Genomic DNA, 24,026 nt, shown 5'->3' with positions numbered 1-24,026 from the left:
CCCATTAAGTGGTCTCTACTTTTAAAAGGGATAATATGTCCAAGGTACATCTTTTAAAAGGTGGTGGCATGTGATAAAGAGGTGAATGGAGTAAAGAATGAGAAGGGGCAACCCTACGCCACATGTTGGGGTACAAGGGTAGCTAGTAGAAGGGAAGCCCACACTTGGGTATATAATGTATAGGAAGGAGCAATCATGGTAAATGAGGTGCCCCAGCCTTGATTTTTCCACCCTTCTTTATATACCTTTTGCCTTTTTATGATTTTTCTTCAATTAATTGCTCGAGGCTTAAAGGGGTAAGAGCGTGATGTGTGAGATATAGCAGTGGATACCGCCTTTTAAGGTAGAGCGGTTCATTGCCCACCAAGGGTTGGGACAATCATGGGTTCCTATATGATGAAGGAGGCTCATAGAACCTATACGAACCAGGGTGAATGCCATGATGATAGGGTAGAGCTCATGTATTGGCTTTTGCCCACGTGCTAAATGTGTTTGTCCCGGTCATCTTTTGCATTTTGTGATACATTTCCTATTGAATGTGACCAATTATGCTTTTACTTTTCTTTTTAGCTGCATCAATCTCTGCGTCATCATTCCAGGCCCGACCCAAGGTGTGGGCAAGGGGAAGGGGAGAGCTAGCCCTATGTGGACCCAGTGGAGGAATGTGGACCCAGGTGGGAGAAACGATGAATGGGGTTGTAATGAGTGAAAGCGGGCAATATATGTGGATGAGGGAGTGGGACCACATAATCAAAATCAGGGTTTCCCATGACATACCATCCCTAAAGCCAAATGGCCAGTAAAAGAGATCCCACGGGACTAGAATCCAAGGTTAATATCCAAAAGGGGTCTAGGAGACAAGAGCATAGACCTAGCCCATTCTTTCCGCCAAATCCCCCCATTAATTCCATGATAAGCAAACTACAATACTTAATTACTAAATGACAAGGCATACCTTTAGGTTCAGGAAGCCCACCTTCTGTAATGTCCCTTAATAATAAATAATAAATAATATAATATTAAAAATACAAGAAAATAAATAATAAATAAAAAATAGTAATAATAAATAAAAATAAAATAATAAATAACAATACTAAAGCTCTAAATAAATATAAATAGAAATAAAACAAGAAAGCAGTAAAAATCAGTAAAGCTATCAAAAAGTAAAAACAAAATAAATAAAACAAGAAAGCAATAAAGTTGCATGTGGACACATGGAGTGTGTGCATGTGATTCCCCTTCCAATGTTTGCTCTATTTAATAGATGATGAGGAAGATGAGAGGCATTCCAGCATTCCATCATTCCAAAAATCTATCATTCATTCTCTTGAGAGAATAGTGTTCTAAGACCAAGGATTCCCTGGCAATAGTACGTTGATTGAGGGCTCGGGGGTGGCCAGTTGTAGCAAGATTTTGTGCAATTGAGCCTACGGTTGGGTGGAGAGTCGTCCCCAAAACCTTGTTGCAGTTAGCAGACTTCAATTGAAATCACAGGTAAGTGTTTCTACTCATAGTTTTGAACTTTGATGCTAATTAGTTGATAATTGCATGTTGATTATAAATTACTTGATTAATCTAATTAATTATGTGTTGTTATTTCGGGGTCATTACATATGGTAACAGAGCCTAGGTTCAACTCTTAGGGCCAATAGACATTTTAATGTAGAAAACTTTGATCTAAATGATTTAACGAGAAAAAAAAAATTACAATGACACCCTAATGATTATATCCACTTAAAAAGGAATATTACAGCCATAGTTTCTTTTTCAAATTTAATGTTAATTTATCCGTCCACATATCCTGTGCATACGGATGATCTCACTCTAACATGTGCATAGAGATAACCTAGATCAGGTCACTCTGCCTTGAGATCATGTGCGTAGGAAGGGCTCAAAAGCATCTGTTATGTCACACAACACCAGAGGCAACGCGTGTGCGGGTGGAGACTGGTGTGACCCCCTGACCTCGGTCGAAGCTATTGCGATTCAGAGCACGTTTGGACGATTCTCGTTGGTTCCTATCAAAATTATTTGTGATGACATCATCCTTGTGAAAGAATTACTTTTGCTATGAAATAAGCAAGTTGTTTAATCTGCATATTTAATATTGACCAGGGAAACCTAGAGTGAGTAATAACTATCAGAGAACTTTGAAATGAGATTATGAACGTACTTTTGGTCTTTGGCAATGAGAAGAGCATTTAAGAAGAAACAATGAAGAAGAGAAAACTGGATTTTACTGCTACATGAGTAAGATAAAAGGATAACACTTTGAGTGTGGAGTATTTATTTCTCACACTGATCAGCAGTTCACATACTAGTAGAAAATTATCTTTTATGGTTTACAGAATATGCAAAAACTCTTTGGAATGCAATTTTTAAGATGTTTAGAATTTATTTCATGAAGCACGGGTTTTCACTATAACACTGAACAATTATTTGAATAACCTAACAAAGAAAAAAATTCTTCAATGTTAAATATTTTATTATTTAGGACGGAATCGAGTGTTTGGTTGTAACATACTAACATCTTTAGGAATTTAAAGAGGATGCAGATATATTTAATTTGACTTTATGCCTCGATTTTATTGCTAAGGGTTATTTTTTTATAAATTTATATTTATGGATTGTAATATTAATATATTATTATTTATGTTTAATAATGATTTTGTGTTATATATGTTAGAATATTTAATTTAATTATAATTTTTTATATATATAAAAAGTTATTGAAACTGAAATAATGATTTAAAGAAAGGAAATTTTGTGGAATTTTTATGATAGAATAGGGAGTACAGAGGTTTAGGATTTTGTATAAGTTATAGTATTGATTTTAAGTTTGTAAATTAAATTTAAGAAATATAGTATAAATAATTATGATCAAAAGTAAGTATGAAATATAAAGTTCTATTTTTATTTTTTTAATATTTCATTTATATAAGTATTAGATTTATTTTAAGAATGTTTATAGTGTATTATCGTAAAGATGAGAAATACTTAGAAACCATGAATTTGTTGGACTGTGTCTGATTGCATGCCGTGCAGTAGGGGAAAAATATACAAAACAGTAGATTGAAATGAATCAAGAATCTTCAAAACTTCGTTGAATAAATTTGGCATGGTTAATACATATCTGGTTAAACTAGCTACAGCCATCTTATTTCTTTAGAATCATTACAAAAGTCTGATATTAAATTATGGAAGTGAGACCTGAAATTACAGGGGTATCACCATTTGTTTTGGAGGATCAACTGTAAGTGTTTGGCTATCATTGCATGCATATGCGGGTGACTTGATTTCACTGTTAGAAATCTGATATTTTTTTCAGAGGTCTGATATAGGTCTGATCTTGACATTACAGCGATACATTACCTTTGCAATTGGCACTAAGCTTGAATCTAGATCATTAGTACTCCTTATCTTGCATTCAGTGATCATTTGAGAAGTGATTTGGTGGACTGATTGGATCATCTAGTGACTCACATCACATTGCAGTTTTGCTATTGAATTTTGGTATCTAAAGACTGATATATTCTTGGCAATAAGCTACAACAATCGGATTTCTTGACAGCAGACTAACGTTGGTATAACTTAAAGTTTGGTGCATTCATTAGTTCCTCATTGGTTTTCTCATGCATTATTGTGCCATTTTATAGACAGCAGATTGATATTTGCATTAGTATTGGAAAACCTCCTTTCTTCTCTGGTTTGGATATGGACCTCCTCCTTGCAATACCAATGCCTTGCCATTAGACCAAACAAGCAAGACTAACAGAATCATATAAATAAAACAGAGCATATTTTGCTTGCTCTTTTGAAAGAAACACAGTTTTTTTTTGCTTTGAAAACATTGATCGGTATTTTCACACCGGGATTACAGATCTTCAAATACGGGAATATCTGAGTGTTGTGGATGGGTTTAACACTACTACCTTTTGCTTTTTGCAATTAAAATCGCTACTGTTAACACAGCCTGAGCATAGCTTAAAATCTACATCAAACTATGTTACATATTTGAAATATTAAGTGAAAAAGAAAAAACAACAATCACCAAAGACTATAAATATCCAAATCAAATGCACGACAGTGTTAAAACTGGAGAAAGAAACCCTTTATGGTTGTATTAAAAAATTCCAAGCTGGTTTTAATAGAGAAATGAAACCTATACAGAGGTTTCCACCCGGGATTACAGCTTTGTGCTCTCATGATGGCAGCAAAGCATTCTATTCAGTTACCTGCTCTGTTTGTGTCCCGCTATGATAGTAGGATTCTAGCTCTGCTGTGTACTACCAACTGCAGCCTCCTTTCTCCCTTCTTTTCCTTTTTGGTTTTTGTATTTAAAGAAACTACAGAGGCAGTTAGGGTTTAGGGTCTTTAATTGAGAAGAAATTCACCAAATGGCATGCACTGTTTTTTTTTAAGCACAAGAATTTTCCTCTGTGGTTCTCTGCTCTCATTAGAATCTCATTGCATGGTAAAACCACTGATAGAAATCTCATTTTCTTGAGTTGTTTGTGCAATGTTTTATTTTTACTTCTTTATATTTTGTGGTTGTTTGCATGTGCAATTGTGCTGCAGGGATATTGTCCGTTAATTCTGTCTACCTATTTTAAATTTCTGCTTTCACTTAAAGTGCAAATCATTCATGCTTCACTCAATCACTGCTGCAATTTGGTTAATAAATCTGATCTCACCATTTTCAATTTAATTTGTGAATTTACCACTATTCTTGAGTGCTTCTAGGCAGTTAATGAACAGCTTAGTGTATTTGTTTAGGTCAGAGTTTACTTATTAATGATCAGAAAATAAGTATCCTAGGAACACCCCTGGGACTATAAAAAAAAAATCGAATGGAAAGAAATCCAGTGGTGACAGAGCTAGATTGCCTATAATTATTACTCAGATCTGTTCTTTCTTCTCAATGCAGATTTGCATGATAACAGAGCCTTGAACTTTTACAATAGATGAAGTCTAGTAGGGGATTAGTTGCTTCTTGTATTGACAGCTGTAATATGTTGTAAACGATGTTTGGCTGCAGGCATGCTTAGGCTTTAGGGTTTGGTTCCCATGTCTAACAATAGACTAATATTTGTTGAAACTCTGCACTCCAAATTTGTTGTTGAAATCTCCTTTGCTCACTGTTGAAAACGCCCTAGCTGAAACCACTGCTCTCTTCCTCTTTTCTCCTTGCTAAAATCGTCCGTCTCCAAGTGAAACGACTTGCTCAATTGTGTGATGAGGGAATGAGGCGAGAGTCTTTTTATAACTTGAGAGGCGCATCTAGAATCATCCACAAGATATTTTATTCGCCCAATCACAATCAAATATTAGAAGCCAAAAAAAACAAAAAACAAAACAAAAGAAAAATCGTAATACGAAGTGGAAACGTCGTCATACGGCCTAGAAACTCGTTTCCGGTCGTACTGGCCACGTTTCCCTAGAGTGAAACAGGCCAGTATAACCGAAAAAGAGTTTCTAGGCTGTACAGTATGCGTTTCAGCGTTACCGTTTCATTTCCTGGCTGAAACAGACCTAAGGGCAGCATTTCCTGCAACATAATTCTAAAATCTAGGAGAGTGTTGGGTTAGGAAAGAACTATGATAACACTTGTAATGTACTTAACCACCAATATTAGCAAAACCTTAATAAGATGTAGAGAAACTAAATGTGGGAAAAGTAAACACAAGTGCAGATAAGATTAAACCTACAAATTATAGCACTTATATTGAAGATATCCAAAAGAGTGACCATTGTTCATATGCATCCCCAAGGGGGCAACCTCATATGAGCAAAGCTCCAATTACAATATCAACACTTGATAACCATTACATAGCCTTCTAGCTCTATATATAGTTTGTTAGTAGCCTAGTATTCAAAATTGGTCGGTTCGTTAATTGGGTTGAGCTATCCAACCAATAGAAAAAATGGTTTTAATCCCTGCGAGCTAAGGTTTTGGGGTCTAACCAGCTATAAACCAGTCGGTTTATTGCTAGGCCAATTGCGAACCCCACAGAAGGCGATTTTGTGTTTTTTGAAGCAGTTTTGAGGGAAATTAGGGGTTGTTTCCCTCCAAAAAAAACCCCTCCAAGCCTTTAAAAGGATGTCTCCCCTCTCATTTGCCTCACACATCTCATTTGGAGTTTTTGTGAGCTTCATTGTGAGCTTGGAGAGTGTTAAGTTTTTGCTGGAGTAGTGGAACAACAAAGAGTTTGGGCTGAGTAGTAGCCACCATGCCTCCAAAAGCCAAGGATACTGCATGGGCTCATTGTGATATGATTGATGGCAAAATGATCTGCAAATATTGCCAAAAATCTATTGAAGGAAGGGGTATTTACAAGTTCAAACAACACTTGGCTTGGATAGGACGGCATGTAGAGCACCAAATGAAGTTATGGGGCATATTAGAGCAGAATACATTCATAAGTTTGAGACTCAAGTCACTCAACCAGCTGAGAAGTTTGTGACTCAAGCAGTTGAAAAGTTTGAGTCGAGACTCAGGTGAGTTTGATCATGATCAGAAGTGATCATGTTGATCACTAATATGTAGACTTGTAGTAGGCTAGAAGCCCCATAGCTTGTAGCATTGTTTTTGGACTCTAGAGGCCATTTAGAGCCTCATTCATTACGTATTTTGTTGCTGATATGTATTGCACTCGGTGCCATTTTGATATATTCACCTTTACATGGTATATAGTTGAGCACTAAGCAAACTTTGCATATTTCATATCTATTGGTTTGGAATCATGGTTTTAAATCTTAAAAATAGTTTTTTTCATTAAAAATTAATTATTTCATGTATTTTTTTAAAGACCGGTTCATTGAGATCTGACCAGTCCCGGTTTGACCGGTTCTGGTTTGAAACCCGGTTTGATAGTTGGACCGGTCCAGTCACCAGTTCTGGTTTTGAATACTATGGTTAGTAGCAAAATCCTGATTACTTAAGGTCCCATTATTAATGAGTACCAACCACCCAGTGGGCCCTATTTAATAATGACGAACCTTTTACATTAGGTAACTACCCAATAACTATCTCATGGACCTTATTCAAACTTCAAAGATAATGTCCTTGTACAATGATTGACCAACTCCAAAGTGTCTCCAAAATAGGAAGGTTAGAGTAGGACCTGTTAGCTTTGCTATGCAAATGGATTAAGAATAGATTCAAAAAGCTCTCAAAGGCTGCAAATATGCTTATAGTCATGCCCAAAATCCACGTTTGTTGTTCAAATCATCAAGATATGACAGAAGCTACCCACCGATCAAAGAGGTTGCAAGAGGGAAGCCCTTTGGAGGGCAGAATTACACTATCGGAAGGTGAAAATACCCAAAAAATCACATAAAAACCAAAGTTGCAGGCTTAAGGGTCCGAAATCATATCAGCCGTTGGATCTGGCCGGTCAACGGTCCAGATCGCGTCGGCATTTCGCTATCGGCGATTACGAGGGACAGGCTTTAACATAAGTTATGCGCCGATGCGATGGGCCGGACCTGATGGCCCTTCAACACTCCATTTTATAAAATATCGGATCCACAGCAATATCGGCGATCGGCGGGTCGGCGGTATCGGCAGTGGCATTGCGATTGCGGTCTAGCGATTTGATCAGGGCCGTTAATCGCGTGCACAGATCAACGGCTCGCATCACGTCGGCATTTCGCTATCGGGGCTGCCAAAGAGTACAGGGCCTTCACATATGTTATGCGATGGGCCGGACCCGATGACCCTTCAACACTCCATTTTATAAAATATCGGGTCCGTGGTGATCGCCGATATTGCATCGGCACTTTCAAAGGGGCGGGGCTTTAACACAAATGATGGTGCAGGCCGATGGGCCGGACCCGATATATGCACAACACTCCATTTCATATTTTTTAAAGTCCGCGCCCATATCGTTTTCAATGTATTTGGTGTATTTTCTTTGTATAAAGAAAATATAAAGGGAAGCCCTGGGCAGATGCCGATTATGATGGCTTTTGGATCCGATGGGATTCGAAAGTAAAACATATATATTCTTCAAATCCGCCAGAGCCATTTTTCATGATTTTGCAGCTGTTTTATGTATATTGTTCAAATATTAAAAAAACAAGGGATCGGCCGACTGCGATATGCGACTGTGACCCGAAAGGCGGACCCAATAGAAAGTTATGCCATGTTTGAAGTCCAAGTGAAACAGAAATGGGCGGGATTTAGCAGTGTCGCAGTGTTTTCGCTGTTTATGACCCAGACAGACACAATAACAGAAAAGAAACATTCATAGCTATTGCCTGAAAGGGACCGGTGCAGGGATTTCATAAGAACGGCAACCACTCCATTGCATGTTCAAGCGGCAAGCCATCCTTGAAGGAATCGTGCAGTTATGTTATATACCAGAAGAAGGATTCGGCGGAGGGACAGCGGTCGGCAAACAGAACCCAGAAAGGGAAGGGGAAGGGCCACTACACGCCTCAACCCAAATCAAATAAAATCATGGAGCATTAACGGCCCTGCCAGTGCAGCAGTCATCCTAACGAACTTAATGGGGCATCTTTGGCACGAGGGAGCTCCTATGCATCACAGCAGGCCACCCAAAATATCTGAGTATGGTTATTTCTCTGTCAGAAGAGGAAAACCGCCGAGCCATGCCTACCTATTGAGGGAATCAATCAGTTAAACAAGACAGAAGGATAGATTAAGACACCTGAAGCCTCAAAAGGCTGAGGACCATTGTAAACAAGCTATAAATAGCTGAAAACAAGATGTAACAAGGGTTCAACTTTTGGAGATGATTCCTCCCCTGTTTTCTCAAGCTTCTCATCTGTAGTCTTTAGTAATACAAGCCTCTTTTGTTGCTACATGTTTAATGTCCATTTCTCTTCTGTTCTATGCTTGCACCTGAACAGTTTGTTCAGGTTTTCTGTGTGTTCGAGGCCAGATAACTGTCATCTTATCTCTGCTTTGATATATTAGATTTGCAAGCTTCTTTGCTGCCTATGGCTAGCCATTTATATGTGTAATTATATACGCATCTGCCGGTATAGTCAGTTAGTTCATTTGCCGCCTGTAGCTAGCCATTCGTATAGGTCCATGTATGCAACCTGCTGGCATAGTCAGTGTTCTCCATCTATCCATTAAATCTACAAACTATTGAGCATTAGCAGTCTAAAGCCTTGTGTTATTGGGGGTGTTCATGCATGCCTTGAGTGTGAATAGAGCTGAAATGGTTATCCGACTTGATCCAAACCATCTTTCATTCCAATATTTCAGAGAACAATATTAAAATTTATATGTTACCAGGCATCTCTGATTTACAACCTCGGAGAGTTTCCTGGAGTGATAACATAATTGGCGCCGTTGCCGGGGAGAAGAGAATCGAAGCTCAGCTTCCCTGGGAGACGACACAGCTTCAAGCTTTGATGACAGACAAGGTTTGAACATAGACGTTGGTTGTAATCATCTGTCTGGCGACTCCACTGGAGGAAGGCCATCCTTTGGCGACTCCACTTTGAAGTTCTGGCTCAGTTTGTGAGGCATACTAGAAGAAATCCGCAGAAGTCTCCAACTGTCCCAGTGCCTGACCCTGAGAAGATTGTTAACCCGAAGAAAACATCACAGAAGGGAGCATCAAAATCAGGTAAGCCCCAGAAATCTTATTTGTCTCTGCATGAGAAGTTCTTAGTTGAGGATACGCAGTTTGAAGATTTAAAGCCTAGTATTGCTAATGAAGAAGTACCTGCAGAGATATATAAAGCTCCTTGTCCATTTAGTTCCCCTTTGAATCTCAGTCCAAAGAAAGCTTCCCATACTGTCCAAAACATCCCAATATCTCTGCCATCCATTACATTATTTCCTACTGCCCCATCTGCTAGTGTCCTTCCACAAATTCCAAACATGGCAGGACCACAAGCACCCACCAAAATGGAAAGAATCATAGCCGCCAGGTATGGACCTTTAATACTGCCCACTCCCTTGAATGTTATGCCCACTGGAGAATATCAGAAGTATATGCCCAAGTTCACTGGGACTGAAGGTGTCACTGTTGAAGAACACCTTGAGTCATTTTATAGCTATGCTGATAATCTGGATATTAGTGAAGATGATGTGTGGATGAGAGTCTTTGTCCAAAGTCTAGATGGGGAGGTTAGGAAATGGTTTAGAGAACAAGCCCCGAGATCTATAGCAGATATCGAAGCTTTATATGATACGTTCCTAAAACACTGGGGAGATAAAAAGGACTTGCTATACTATCATACGGAGTTTGGAAACCTGAAGAGGGAAAATGGGGAATCCTTGTCTGATTTTAATAAAAGATTCAACCGTATGTATAGTAAGATACCAGCTGAGGTAAAGCCTACCCCCACCTCTGCCAAACTTGCCTACACCAGTGCCTTTGACTGTGAGTTTTGTTTGCTGTTGAGAGAAAGAAGATGTGCCACCCTAGCTGAAATGCAAGATACGGCACTAGAAGTCGAATCTAACATTATGGCTGCAAAAAAGCTCAAAAGTCACGCTGATAGAAGGAGGCCGAGAGGCGAGGCTTCTTCTGCTTCATCCTCAGATACCAAACTTGATAAAATAACTAGAATGATCGAGTCACTGTCTGCTAAAATTTCTAAGCTGGAGATTGAGCAGAACCCTGGGAAGACAAGGCTCCCAGGCACATTTGCACCAAGAAATCCGAATCCATTCAGAAGAGCCAACGAACAATCACAAACCATTTAGAGGGGTAAAGAAACTAATGAAGATCAAAAGGTTAAGGCTCCTTTCCAGAATGTGGTCATGGAGGAGGAACAGATTGAAGATGAGGATGAAATTCTCTGTATGGAAGATAAAGGCAACGATGCCTTTTTGACATTGGCTGCATACGAAGAGTCTTTGCTGCAGGAGCAAGACAGTCAAAGGTGGGACAGAGGGGCTGTTCTGCAAACTGGGGAGCAGAAAAGATATAATCTAAGGTCAAATGCAAATAATATCAAGGAGAATCTTGCCCAAAAAGCTGCCGTCCAAACAAAGACCCAGAATAGCATACAAAGAAGACCAGCAGCTGATCCAGTCACCCTCAAAGCACCAGTTCAAGAGGTAAAAAGTCCTGACAAGCTACCTCTCTCTTTTAGCTTCGAATCAGAAGTTCAGAAGTTAGAAATAACCGTGCCTCTAACAGAACTGGTAAAGAGTGAGATGTTTAGAAAGCCTATCCTTGAGGCTCTCAAGCTGAAGATCACACGAACCTCCACTGACTTTGTCAATTTGCAAGACGATAGGCCTGCAGTTGTGCTAAGCCCAATGACTGAACCTGCCAAGGATAATTCCCCATCTTTTTATGTCTCCTTGACCATTCATGACAAAATTCCCCACAACTGCCTCCTAGATACAGGTGCCAGTCACAATCTGATGCCTAAAACCGTCGTGGAAGAGTTAGGCCTTGACATCACCAGACCATATCATGACCTATTCTCGTTTGATTCAAGGAAGGTGAAATGTCTGGGATTGATTAAAGATTTAGCCATTTCCCTAACCCAGCTGCCCATGAAGAGCATGATAATGGATATTGTGGTGGCAGATGTCCCTCCTAAGTTTGGCATGCTGTTGTCCAGAGGGTGGATTAAGAGACTAGGTGGAACATTGCAGAACAATCTATCTTATGCAACTGTCCCAGTGTTCGGAGGAGAGAGCAGGAGGTTATATAGAGAAGCACAACTGGTATATATCATTAGCGATGAGAAGAATCCTACAAACCATCCCATATATGCAGTGGACACTGATTTTGGAGCTTGCATTCTCCAAATAGAAGAATCTCAGAAGGCTGCATTGCAGATCAGGAAACCAACAGCTCAGGCTGAGCATAATACAGGAGGTCAGATTTGGGAGATGTTCTTTGATGGAGCATCTACCAAGAAGACTGCAGCAGCAGGGGTGGTGCTAGTGTCTCCACAACAAGAAACAGTTCAATTGTCTCTAAAGCTGGTTTTTCAGGTGACAAACAACATAGCAAAATATGAAGCACTGCTGTTGGGCCTTCATGCCGCCAAAGACAGAGGAATAAAGAAGCTGAAGGTATTCGGAGATGTTGATCTGATAATTCAGCAAGTGAACAAAACATTCCAAGCAAAGCACCCAAGGCTAAAAGCGTACAGAGATGAGGTATGGAGAACCAAAGAGTTCTTTGAATTTTTCTGCATTTCATATATTCCTAGAGCCCAAAATCAGCGTGCCGACTCCCTTGCTGTCTCAGCTAGTTTGTTTATACCTCCATCGCCTCCCAAACTAGTTTATGAGGTACAAATGAAGTATAGACCCTCCGTGCCTGATAATGTCCACCATTGGAGGGTTTTTGATGATGATGATGAGCTAAATAGGTTTCTTCAAGTCATTGATGAGTTTTCTGAAATGCAAATTGACCAAAATAATGATGCTTTGTTAGAAGATCCCAAGTCCAACCTTAGAAATAAGATTGGCAAGAATAGCATAGTCCAACTCCCTAGCAACCATATTCCTAAGGGTCTAATTCCTCTTGAGAGATTGTTTGATCACAATGATGTGCCTTACAAAGCTGCCCAAAAAGAAGATCAAACTGCAATTTGCAAACATGATATAGGAGGTCCAGGCCACCCCAAATTCATAAATATGTCCACCAATCTATCTGCTGACCAGAGTGCTGAATACTGCAAATTAATGAGGCAATTTGCTGATGTGTTCGCTTGGGAGTACAGTGATCTGAAGACATGATGAAAATATAATTCAGCATAAAATTCCGCTTGAGAAAGACACTATTCCTTTCAAACAGAAGCTGAGACCAATGAATCCTATGCTCCTTCCTCTGGTTGAGAAAGAAATTAAAAAGTTGCTGGCTGCTAAGATCATAGTGCCTCTCAGATATTCTAAATGGGTGGCCAATCTAGTTGTTGTGAGGAAGAAGAGTGGAGAAATCAGACTATGTGTTGATTTCAGGAATCTAAATAAATGTTCCAAAAAGGATAATTATCCTCTACCAAAAATGGAGCATTTGTTGCAGCAAGTCTCAAGTGCCGAAGTAATGTCTTTTATAGATGGTTTTTCAGGTTATAATCAGGTTGCTGTGCATCCGGATGATCAGGAGAAGACTGCATTCACCACTCCTTGGGGTACCTTTATGTATTCCAAGATGCCTTTTGGGTTGATGAATGTTGAAGCCACCTTTCAGAGAGCTATGGATATAGCATTTGTGGGAGAAAAGGATAAATTTGTCCTTATCTACCTGGATGATATAACAGTATACTCCAGTAGCCATCAAGACCATGTGCAACATTTGAAGAAAGTGTTTTTGAAGTGCAGAAGGTTTGGGATTTCAGTAAATCCTAAGAAGTCACAATTTGCGTTAGAAGAAGGCAAGTTGTTGGGACATATTGTTTCTGCTGCAGGTGTCCGAATTGACCCAGAAAGAGTAAAAGCGATACAGACCTTGTCTGTCCGGAGATCGAAGAAGGACATCCAGTCTTTTCTAGGCAAGATTAATTTTGTAAGGAGATTTATCCCAAATTTTGCAGAACTTGTGAAGCATATAACCTCTATGTTGAAGAAGGGGTTAGAGATCAAGTGGAATGGTGTAGCGAGAAAGTCATTTGAGTCCATTAAAAGGGCAATTATGGAGGCCCCCACTTTAATCAGTCCAGATTATAGCAAGGAGTTCCACATATTTTCTTTTGCCTCTGACGACACCCTTGCAGCAGTCTTATTGCAAGCCGATGAAGAAGGCTCAGAGCATCCGGTGGCATTTTTCAGTAAAACCTTAAGGGATGCTGAGCTGAGGTATGATATTATTGAGAAACAAGCATACGCTCTTATCAAATCTTTGAAAGCTTTCAGAGTATACATCTTGCATTCCAAAATAGTTGCATATGTGCCTTCTGCTGCAATAAAGGATGTCTTAACGCAACCTGATGCTGATGGAAAAAGAGCGAAATGGATTGCAAAAATGATAGAATTCAACATAGAGCTAAAGCCTACCAAGCTGGTAAGAGGTCAGGGGCTTGCCAAACTGTTGGCTAAAGAAAATTGCAAATCTTTGGACGTCGATTTCTTGTTCAATGTAGAAGGAAATGGTCTAATGAAAGAGCATGAAACAGCTGAATCGCAGAGAGGGCAGTCGGTGGCCGAGAACCTAGCTTCATGTAATTGGTATGCTGCAATAATTAAATTCCTTTTAGAGTTAGAAGTTCCTTCAGAATTTTCTCAAAGTCAAGCAAGAACGTTAAAGCTCAAGGCAATGAAATATTGCATCAATGATAGCTCGCTTTATTGGAAGGATCCATCTGGAGTGCTTTTAAGATGTCTGGACAAAGAACAGTCAATAGAAGTTATGCAGCAGTTCCATAACAGCATGTGTGGAGGACATCATTATTGGAGAACTACAGCCCAAAAGATTCTCAGAGCTGGGTACTATTGGCCATCTTTATTTTCTGATGCATTTGCTTTTGTTAAATCTTGTGACAGGTGCCAGAGATTTGAAGGAAAGCAGCAGTTAAAATCCTTGCCCCTAAAGCCAATAATTGCAAAAGGACCTTTGCAGCAGTGGGGCTTGGATTTCATTGGTGAAATCAACCCGCACTCCAGTGGCCAGCACAGGTGGATATTAGTTGCCACTGATTATTTTACAAAATGGATTGAAGCAATCCCAACAAGGAAGGTTGATCATAATGTGGTAATGAAATTTTTATCAGAAAACATTTTCAGCAGATTTGGTTGCCCACATAAGCTTATAACAGATAATGCAGTAGCCTTCAAGGCAAAAGAGTTGGTGGAAATGTGTGATTCAATGGGCATTAAGCTTGTTCATTCCACCTCCTATTACCCCCAAGGGAATGGTCTAGCAGAATCCTCTAACAAAAGTTTGATCAAGATTATTAAGAAGCTGTTAGAAGATAATAAGAAGAATTGGGATGCAAAGCTCAAATATGCACTATGGGCAGACAGAGTGACCATCACAAGATCTACAGGCTGCTCTCCTTTCAAGCTGGTATATGGTACTGATGCTATTTTTCCAATTCAGCTTACTCTTCCTGTGGCAAATTTGCTCCAAACAGCGCAGAATGAAGAAGATGTTATGGCCAATAGAATCACTGATTTAACAGAATTATATCAGATCAGAGAGCCGCTGATTGAAAAAGCTACAACACATCAGCAGAGGATCAAGGAAGTATTTGACAAGAAGGCAAAGAGAGACAACTTGCAGGTTGGGGATTTGGTTATGAAATAGGATGCATTTAAAGAAAAGAAAGGCAATCATGGGAAATTTGACGCTCTCTGGACGGGCCCTTTCATCATTTCACAGATTCAAGGGAACAATACCTTCATACTGAAAAGTATGGAGGGAGAACCAGTTTTTGATGGCCCAATTAATGGGCGGTTTTTGAAAAGCTATGTGATTTAAGGTCTTTAGGCCTTAAAACTGTAAATATTTTATTTATTTTTTTTCAGTTTTAGTATAAGCAAAGTAGACTCCATGCCAAATGGAACACTAGGAAATTTTGGCTAATTTGTTTTCTACAAGAAAGGCATTGATCTGCAGTTCTTGAGACCTCATAGGGAGGATCTCATATCCAGAAAGAGCCAGTGTTAGCTTTGCTATGCAAATGGATTAAGAATAGATTCAAAAAGCTCTCAAAGGCTGCAAATATGCTTATAGTCATGCCCAAAATCCATGTTTGCTGTTCAAATCATCAAGACATGACAAAAGCTACCCACCGATCAAAGAGGTTGCAAGAGGGAAGCCCTTTGGAGGGCAGAATTACACTATCGAAAGGTGAAAATACTCAAAAATCACATAAAAACCAAAGTTGCAGGCTTAAGGGTCCGAAATCATATCAGCCGTTGGATCTGGCCGGTCAACGGTCCAGATCGCGTCGGCATTTCGCTATCGGCAATTACGAGGGGCAGGCTTTAACATAAGTTATGCGCCGATGCGATGGGCCGGACCCGATGACCCTTCAACACTCCATTTTATAAAATATCGGGTCCGCGGCAATATCGACGATCAGCGGGTCGGCGGTATCGGCAGTGGCATTGCGATTGTGGTCTAGCGATTTGATCAGGGCCGTTAATCGCGTGCACAGATCAAAGGCTCACATCACGTCAGCATTTCGCTATCGGGGCTGCCAAAGAGTACAGGGCCTTCACATATGTTATGCGCCGATGCGATGGGCCGGACCCGATGACCCTTCAACACTCCATTTTATAAAATATCGGGTCCGCGGTGATCGCCGATATCGCATCGACACTTTCAAAGGGAAGGGGCTTTAACACAAATGATGGTGCAGGCCGATGGGCCGGACCCGATATATGCACAACACTCCATTTCATATTTTTTAAAGTCCGCGCCCATATCGTTTTCAATGTATTTGGTGTATTTTCTTTGTATAAAGAAAATATAAAGGGAAGCCCTAGGCAGATGCCGATTATGATGGGTTTTGGATCCGATGGGATTCGAAAGTAAAATATATATATTCTTCAAATCCGCCAGAGCCATTTTTCATGATTTTGCAGTTGTTTTATATATATTGTTCAAATATTAAAAAAACAAGGGATCAGCCGGCTGCGATATGCGACTGTGACCCGAAAGGCGGACCCGATAGAAAGTTATGCCATGTTTGAAGATGTTTGAAGTCCAAGTGAAACAGAAATGGGCGGGATTTAGCAGTGTCGCAGCGTTTTCGCTGTTTATGACCCAGACAGACACAATAACAGAAAAGAAACATTCACAGCTATTGCCTGAAAGGGACCGGTGCAGGGATTTCATAAGAACGGCAGCCACTCCATTGCAGGTTCAAGCGGCAAGCCATCCTTGAAGGAATCGTGCAGTTATGTTATATACCAAAAGAAGGATTCAGCGGAGGGACGGCGGCCGGCAAACAAAACCCAGAAAGGGAAGGGGAAGGGCCACTACACGCCTCAACCCAAATCAAATAAAATCATGGAGCATTAACGGCCCTGCCAGTGCAGCAGTCATCCTAACAGACTTAATGGGGCATCTTTGGCACGAGGGAGCTCCTATGCATCACAGCAGGCCACCCAAAATATCTGAGTATGGTTATTTCTCTGTCAGAAGAGGAAAACCGCCGAGCCATGCCTACCTATTAAGGGAATCAATCAGTTAAACAAGACAGAAAGATAGATTAAGACACCTGAAACCTCAAAAGGCTGAGGACCATTGTAAACAAGCTATAAATAGCTGAAAACAAGATGTAACAAGGGTTCAACTTTTGGAGATTATTCCTCCCCTGTTTTCTCAAGCTTCTCATCTGTAGTCTTTAGTAATACAAGCTTCTTTTGCTGCTACATGTTTAATGTCCATTTCTCTTCTGTTCTATGTTTGCACCTGAACAGTTTGTTCAGGTTTTCTGTGTGTTCGAGGCCAGATAACTGTCATCTTATCTCTGCTTTGATATATTAGATTTGCAAGCTTCTTTGCTGCCTATGGCTAGCCATTTATATGTGTAATTATATACGCATCTGCCAGTATAGTCAATAAGTTCATTTGCTGCTTGTAGCTAGCCATTCGTATAGGTCCATGTATGCAACCTGCTGGCATAGTCAGTGTTCTCCATCTATCCATTAAATCTACAAACTATTGAGCATTAGCAGTCTAAAGCCTTGTGTTATTGGGGGTGTTCATGCATGCCTTGAGTGTGAATAGAGCTGAAATGGTTATCCGACTTGATCCAAACCATCTTTCATTCCAATATTTCAGAGAACAATATTAAAATTTATATGTTACCAGGCATCTCTGATTTACAACCTCGATGAGTTTCCTGGAGTGATAACAGGACCCTAACACCCTTCCATGCATGCAAACATAAGGAATTGAAGTGAGACAACCGCACAAGTGAGGCTTTAAAGTTTATAGTCAGGTAGTTCTTTTACTATTACTGGTCATCAGCCTAATCTTGACTCAAACATACACACTGCCAAAATAAATAAAAAAATTCCAGACTAATTCACCATGACCAGCAACATCATCCCTGTAAAGTTGAAACGTGTGAAAACAGAGGGTCTGAGAAACTTGCAACAGAGTAACAGGGGACCGCAGAATTACAACAATCTTATAAGCTAGGGAAAGGACAACAAAATTATAACAATTTCAAAAGTGACATAAACAGAATTTCAATTCTTCCTCTTTTAAGTTACAGCTGCTGTTGCCACGTCCCTTAGATAGGCTACAGGGTTGGTTGTTGAAGGCTGGCTACTGCAGGGTGGTGTAAATTTCCAACGCAACTTTCACCTAACAGTTCTACTTTGCTGAAATAAATAAATCAAAATTACAAACTCATCATATCAACTGTGGAAATAAAGGAAACAACACAATGGATTGGGGGGTGTCCTGTGTCAATATGGGGGCTTGTCCAAATGATAATCAATTTGATGGACTTATTACACCAAAAAAAACCACAAACAAGGAGAAACTAGACTTAAGCCAATAACTCAATTGATTATTTTCCCTCCTCTGCCTTCCAAGGTGAAAGGCAAAGAGTATATATACAGAAATATGTGAATGGTCATGAAGCATGATTGTTCTTGATAACCTTTGGGCCTGGGCACATGCCCTTTACTAAATTACACCAGCTAATCGGGATGTGACTAAGATAATTAAATCATACATACACTCATTCTTGGCTATCTTTCCTTAAAGGGGAAGGCAAGATGTGAAGGCAGAGGCAGGAAATAAACATGAACGCAAATCTGAAGGCAGCTTCTCATGATTTTCTATCTCGCCTAAAGTGTGGTTTCACCATCCAAATATGTTGATGTAGCTCAAAGTGCTCTTTGCCTCTGAAAACCTCTTTTACATGCTTAAAACGATTCTCAAGGAACCTGAAGGCAAACAAACTTAATGTCAAAATGGATATATGATGGACCCTTTTGGGGCCATCAAGTATCAACAAAGATAAAACCTGTCAATCTTGCAACCAGAACAAACAAAGCTGGACTTTCGTTGTCTCTAATGTAAGCCCTCTTGAGAAGAATCTGGAGAGTAGATACCCTGTATCCATTCACATTCGGGGAAAGTAAGCCTGTCTGGCAGCTTCAAAGTAGTCAATGTTGGTAAATTTTTCTTTGATTCATTTTTTTCTGTTTTCCCTGAATGGGTGGAAACAATAAAAGGCAATGGCGTCTTCAATATGCAAGACTCTGTAGATGACTTCCGAAATAAAAGCAGAAAATAATCTCCAATATGTCAATAGCTGGTAGCTTCATCCGAGTGTGTACTTGACACAGACCACCTTTTTCAGTTCAAAATAGACTGCAGCATGCTAAAATGTCTCCCAGCCTCGCTTCATGACACATTGATATGAGCGATGTGATAAACATGTGTTTGTTACGAAGGAAAAACCTGTTTAAACACTTCTCTAGTTGCATGAAAGAGCCGTCACAAGTATCTATGAACTCGAAAGGACAATAAATGAATTTTAATTGCTGATGACAGATCTGAGAGAAGAGCAGCATGGATCAAGTTGTCCGTTTATTATAGAGGACTCCCAGCAACACTCCTAAATTGCCAGGATGTACATGCTTTCATAGTTGAAATTTCTTTTCAAAAGTGATAACTGTACGGTGCCCCGATATCTGGGAAAGCACTCTATGTTTGATTTATCTCATTTCTTTGTTTATTGGGTAAACACTCTACGTTTGATTTATCGCATTTCTTTGTAAAACAGTGACCTTGCAGGCACTACAATATGCAACCAAATATGATATATCTAAGGACTAAATGTCATATCTTCCAAATTTTAAAGATGAAATAAAAATGTCAATAGTAATCTTTGTATCAATACGGAATTAACAATAAGAATCACCTTCAGGGCTTACAAGAAAAGCTTAATGCATTCAGTCCATATCTATTGCATTTCTACCACTGAACAGTCTCTGAATTTGTAATTTGCTTGTACATAACTTAATTGAACCACGAAGTATGGGCACATCTACTACCAAATCTCAGTTTTCATTGTACAGGTAGACTTGTAAATTGGTTCCTAAAAAGGGGACTATAGCCTTTGACAGATACTTGCATGCCTTCCTTTTACACAACGTTCATGTGCATAGATCCTGAGCATGATCTCTGATATTTTCAAATCTCTCGAATGCCTGCCCCAGCACATATGCATACACGGCAAATGTAACTTCATGATGGAAATAAGCATGACACCAATGCAATATTAATTGCAAATATGCATACACGGCATATGTAACTTCATGATGGAAATAAGCATGACTCCAATGCAATATTAATTGCAAATATGCATACACGGCATATGTAACTTCATGATGGAAATAAGCATGACACCAATGCAATATTAATTGCAAATATGCATACACGGCATATGTAACTTCATGATGGAAATAAGCATGACACCAATGCAATATTAATTGCAATATTTGCTTCCTTTCGAAAGATGCCAAAAGAACAAAATGAGTTCCAAGATGAAAACTAGCGTTCTTTCAATTTTTGGACACATGACTTTGTGAAAGATAGACTAATCCAAATTTTGACAAGTCCAGGGTTAATAGAATATGGAGACAAAGTTCTCTCGGACACATGAGCTACAAACGGGATCGTATTGATTCTTATTCCCTGCAAATAAGTATTACTGTATTTCCCAGTTGAAAAGAGATGCTTAGTGATAACCGTTACCAGTACAGGATAGAAAATTGGCTGTGCAGCACAAGGCAGTTTTCTAGAAGTGATCCATGTCATCCGACACCTACATTTAGAATTTCTTGTTTGGAAGTAATATTAAAACTTAATCTCTACATGTATAAAGAATATATCTCTTTCAGTCAACAGCGTAGTTATGTCACTTATACTCCATATATCACTGATTATCTTTTTCTATACAAATTCAAATGCCAGTAAAAGCAGTGACCATGAAAATTTCCTAAGGCGGAGATTACAAACCTTGAGAGGAAGAAAAGCTTGAGCATGACGGACGCTGGTTTTCCATGGCAGATAATTCCAGATTTGATTCCGTGAAGGAATGACATAACGATTCATCAGTCAGAACATGAGCAAATCCTGATCCACTAGCTTCAGTAGAAACTACGACTGCCTTCCCGGTATCTTTTGAATTATCTACAATCGAATCAATTTTTGAGCTCCCAGTCAAGACAGTGCTACTGCTTGAATCGTTCCCAGAACCATTCCCGTGTTGAAGAATTATCATGTCATCTGATGCAGAGTTTGCATAGAAATCTGTATTCTGCCAATCCTGTCTCTGAGCCCATGAACTGGTTTTGATGTTACTCTCTTCAACTGCCAGACTGCCTGTTGGAAACTTGTTTGAGCTGAAGTCAACAGAGCTCTTAACTTCCCCGCAAATACCTAATCTAACGATTCCGTTGCCGTGCTCGTTGGCCCTTAAAATTTTACTTTCCATGATGATTCCCAAGGCATTATGACGCTAACCAGAATACGTCTTTCAGTCTGTATCGATTGCGAAGTCTCTAAGAAGATTAAGACTCACGATCATTCCCTTCGTTCCCAATGAAACGAAAAGGGCTGCCACAGAACTGCAAAGCAGCATTATGATAGTAACCAATGGTTAAGCGATAATAAATGGTCACAACTCAAACAGAAATTAGAAAAAACGGTGCCACCTATTAAATATTAAAATAACCCTTAATCGCGATGCCTATTATGAATGAAACGAAGATGCCAGAGGAGTTTCTATTCGGGTTTATCGGGCATTCCAGCCGGGGCAACTAGAAGCGATTTTCCCTTTGGAGATCCATCCGACGGTCTCTTGTCTCGTGCGCCGTTTGACTAGCCCAACCAAATTGTAAAAGAGAGTTCGCCTACCAGTCAACTGAACAGCGACTCGCCCGGAAGCGTATGCTGCTTCACATTTCCCTTTTGTTGACGTGTCCCTAAATTGGATTGTGAAGTAAACCTAAATCGTGTATTTCGGAAGGTTTTAAAACAAGTCACAGCTAACAAGAATGAAAATAAAACGAAAAAATCAATAACCTTTAATTTAAAATTCCAATACACTGCACGAAACTCTTAGACGCAAGAAAGACAATAAGCTTTTCGATATTCACATAATGAAGCACACAATTGGATTTTCAGGTGGAGTAAGACCTGGAAGCTCACAATTTCCATTCGTAGGTTGTAATAAAACAAAAGGGAGGTTCTCGATACGGGAATCCAACCACCGAGCTTAAATTGCAGAGGAAATCCAGATTCTAACCCTGTGAAGGGTAGTTACTGTTGGCCTTAGCAGGGGAAAGAATCTAAAATCCAGAAATTAAACCGCTGACTTTTAACTTTCTGGATAAACCAAAAGTATACCGGCAAGAAGATGAGGATTGCAACAAACATGCCACAGCACTTCTTGACCATATTTAAATTCCAACTGAATTATCTACAATATTTCAAAAATCCAACTATCTAACTCAATTCTTCAGATTGAATCCCACGGAACAAAGGCCAAACTTCAACTTGGATGTCACAAGACAAAACAGAGCTATAAAGATTAGGAAACTAGGTTGATTGAACGCTGAGTTACAAGGAAAAGCGAGCGGAGATTTGGAACATCGCAGGTTAGAAATCATAAAATGCGCAATACTTCTTAAAAATTCACAGAACAAAAAGAACTCGGGAAAGCCAAATCCAACTATTCTCCATCCAATAGGCCTTTAAAACTCGAATCGTCGGCACTTAGGTCATCAGAAACGGCAATAACTTGCAGTCTTAGATAGTAAACAACCAAACAAGAATTTGCCGGTTAACCTCTTGAAACGCGTAAAGTCAATAGAGGCTATAAAATATAAATAACTTCCAATTTAAGTTACTAAATGGAACCAGCGAACTTGACTACACGCAGAAAACTCACCTACGCGCAATCAACTCGGAAATTTTAAAAGTCGGCCTCCAATCTCCAGCGAAGATTGAATTAAGGCAAGCGGTATGGTCGGCGGCAGAGAAGTAAATTGGCTAAACGTCAATCCACCTTCCGACTATCGAATATCATAAAAATATTCGAAGAGCACTGCGTTCCGAATGCACAGATACTGAAGAAATTCATTAAAGAATCGATGATGCCGCCATTACTGGACAAGGCGGAGTGAATTAAGGTTTCCCTCCGCATCTGTGCCTACAAGCGGCTACAAATTATTATTCTATATTAGATTAAGATTAGATTACTTCCACAACCCCTGCATAATGCGTACAATTATCAAACTTCCAATCGGTCAATCAATTAAAAAGAGCCAGGGTGTTGACCTTGGATTGCGGGGGAGGTCCAGCTCGACTAACTTGTTGGAGAAGAGTAGAATCATGCTGCCATGTCAGCATCCACGTGGCCTTTCAGACGTGTGTCGACTTCACACCCTGACATCTTTTTAATTTATTCGGTTTATGCCACCCTGTTGCTGAGCTGGGCGATCTTCAGAATTTTGGGCTTATCGTGGGTTCTCTCGTTTGCTTTTATGAAACGTAAAATTTCACCCCAATGGAGGAGTTTGATTTCAACGATATTTGTTGAACTCGCACGTAATAGATTGATTCCCACGCATCCGAAGATTCTTAGGAATCATGAACGACTATTTGAATAGCATTAAACAGGTTATATTCAAAAATAAACACGTTTAGTGGTATAGTTAATGGTTAAAAATATGAATTATCTTTAAATTTATAGGTCTATGTAAAATAAAAGTTATATATATATATATAGATTAAATGTTAATTTTACATATTAAAAATTTGTAATTAATATAATTTGTATATAATATAAATTAGTTGATATTTTTTTGTTTTTTTAAGATCTCTTTGTTTTTCTGGGGTATTAGGTTACTTGGGGTCATATTGCACAAGGTGTTTTTGTTGTTGATCTTCTCGAAGCACACACTAGTCGTTCCAGTCAAGTTTTTTGGTTATTAATTTTTTCCTTTTTACATTGTTTTGAGGATGGTGAACCCGACCGACTATGTGGATTTGGAACTAGTTTCAGAGGACATCCTGTCGGTTTGGGGGTTGGAACCGACAGAGAAGAATCTGGCGATGGCGAAGGTGGTCTTGCCAACT

General features: G+C 39.5%; 1 protein-coding gene across 4 annotated transcripts in view; it reads right to left on the bottom strand.

The window, feature by feature from the left end:
• Positions 1-23,111, bottom strand: part of LOC149180092 (sterol 3-beta-glucosyltransferase UGT80B1-like) — a 392,913-nt gene extending 369,802 nt beyond the window's left edge. The window contains exons 1-2 of one of the 4 annotated variants that reach the window (XM_089415891.1): positions 22,837-23,111; positions 20,901-21,511 (exon numbers count right to left, since the gene is read on the bottom strand). In XM_089415891.1, the coding sequence (XP_089272017.1) occupies positions 20,901-21,378 (478 nt within the window). In that variant the 5' untranslated portion in view covers positions 21,379-21,511; positions 22,837-23,111. Of the gene's footprint in view, positions 1-20,900; positions 21,721-22,836 lie in introns of those variants that run through there. The other 3 variants (XM_089415893.1, XM_089415892.1, XM_089415890.1) reach the window with 3 other exon arrangements.
• Positions 23,112-24,026: the final 915 nt, after the last annotated feature.

Source organism: Pinus tabuliformis, chromosome 3_2 (genome assembly GCF_031772625.1).
Source record: "Pinus tabuliformis cultivar Carrire ecotype Pingquan chromosome 3_2, CPIR1, whole genome shotgun sequence".
Classification (NCBI taxonomy): domain Eukaryota; kingdom Viridiplantae; phylum Streptophyta; class Pinopsida; order Pinales; family Pinaceae; genus Pinus; species Pinus tabuliformis.
The sequence above is the reverse complement of the archived record's forward strand: the minus strand, read 5'-3'. Positions and strand labels throughout refer to the sequence as shown.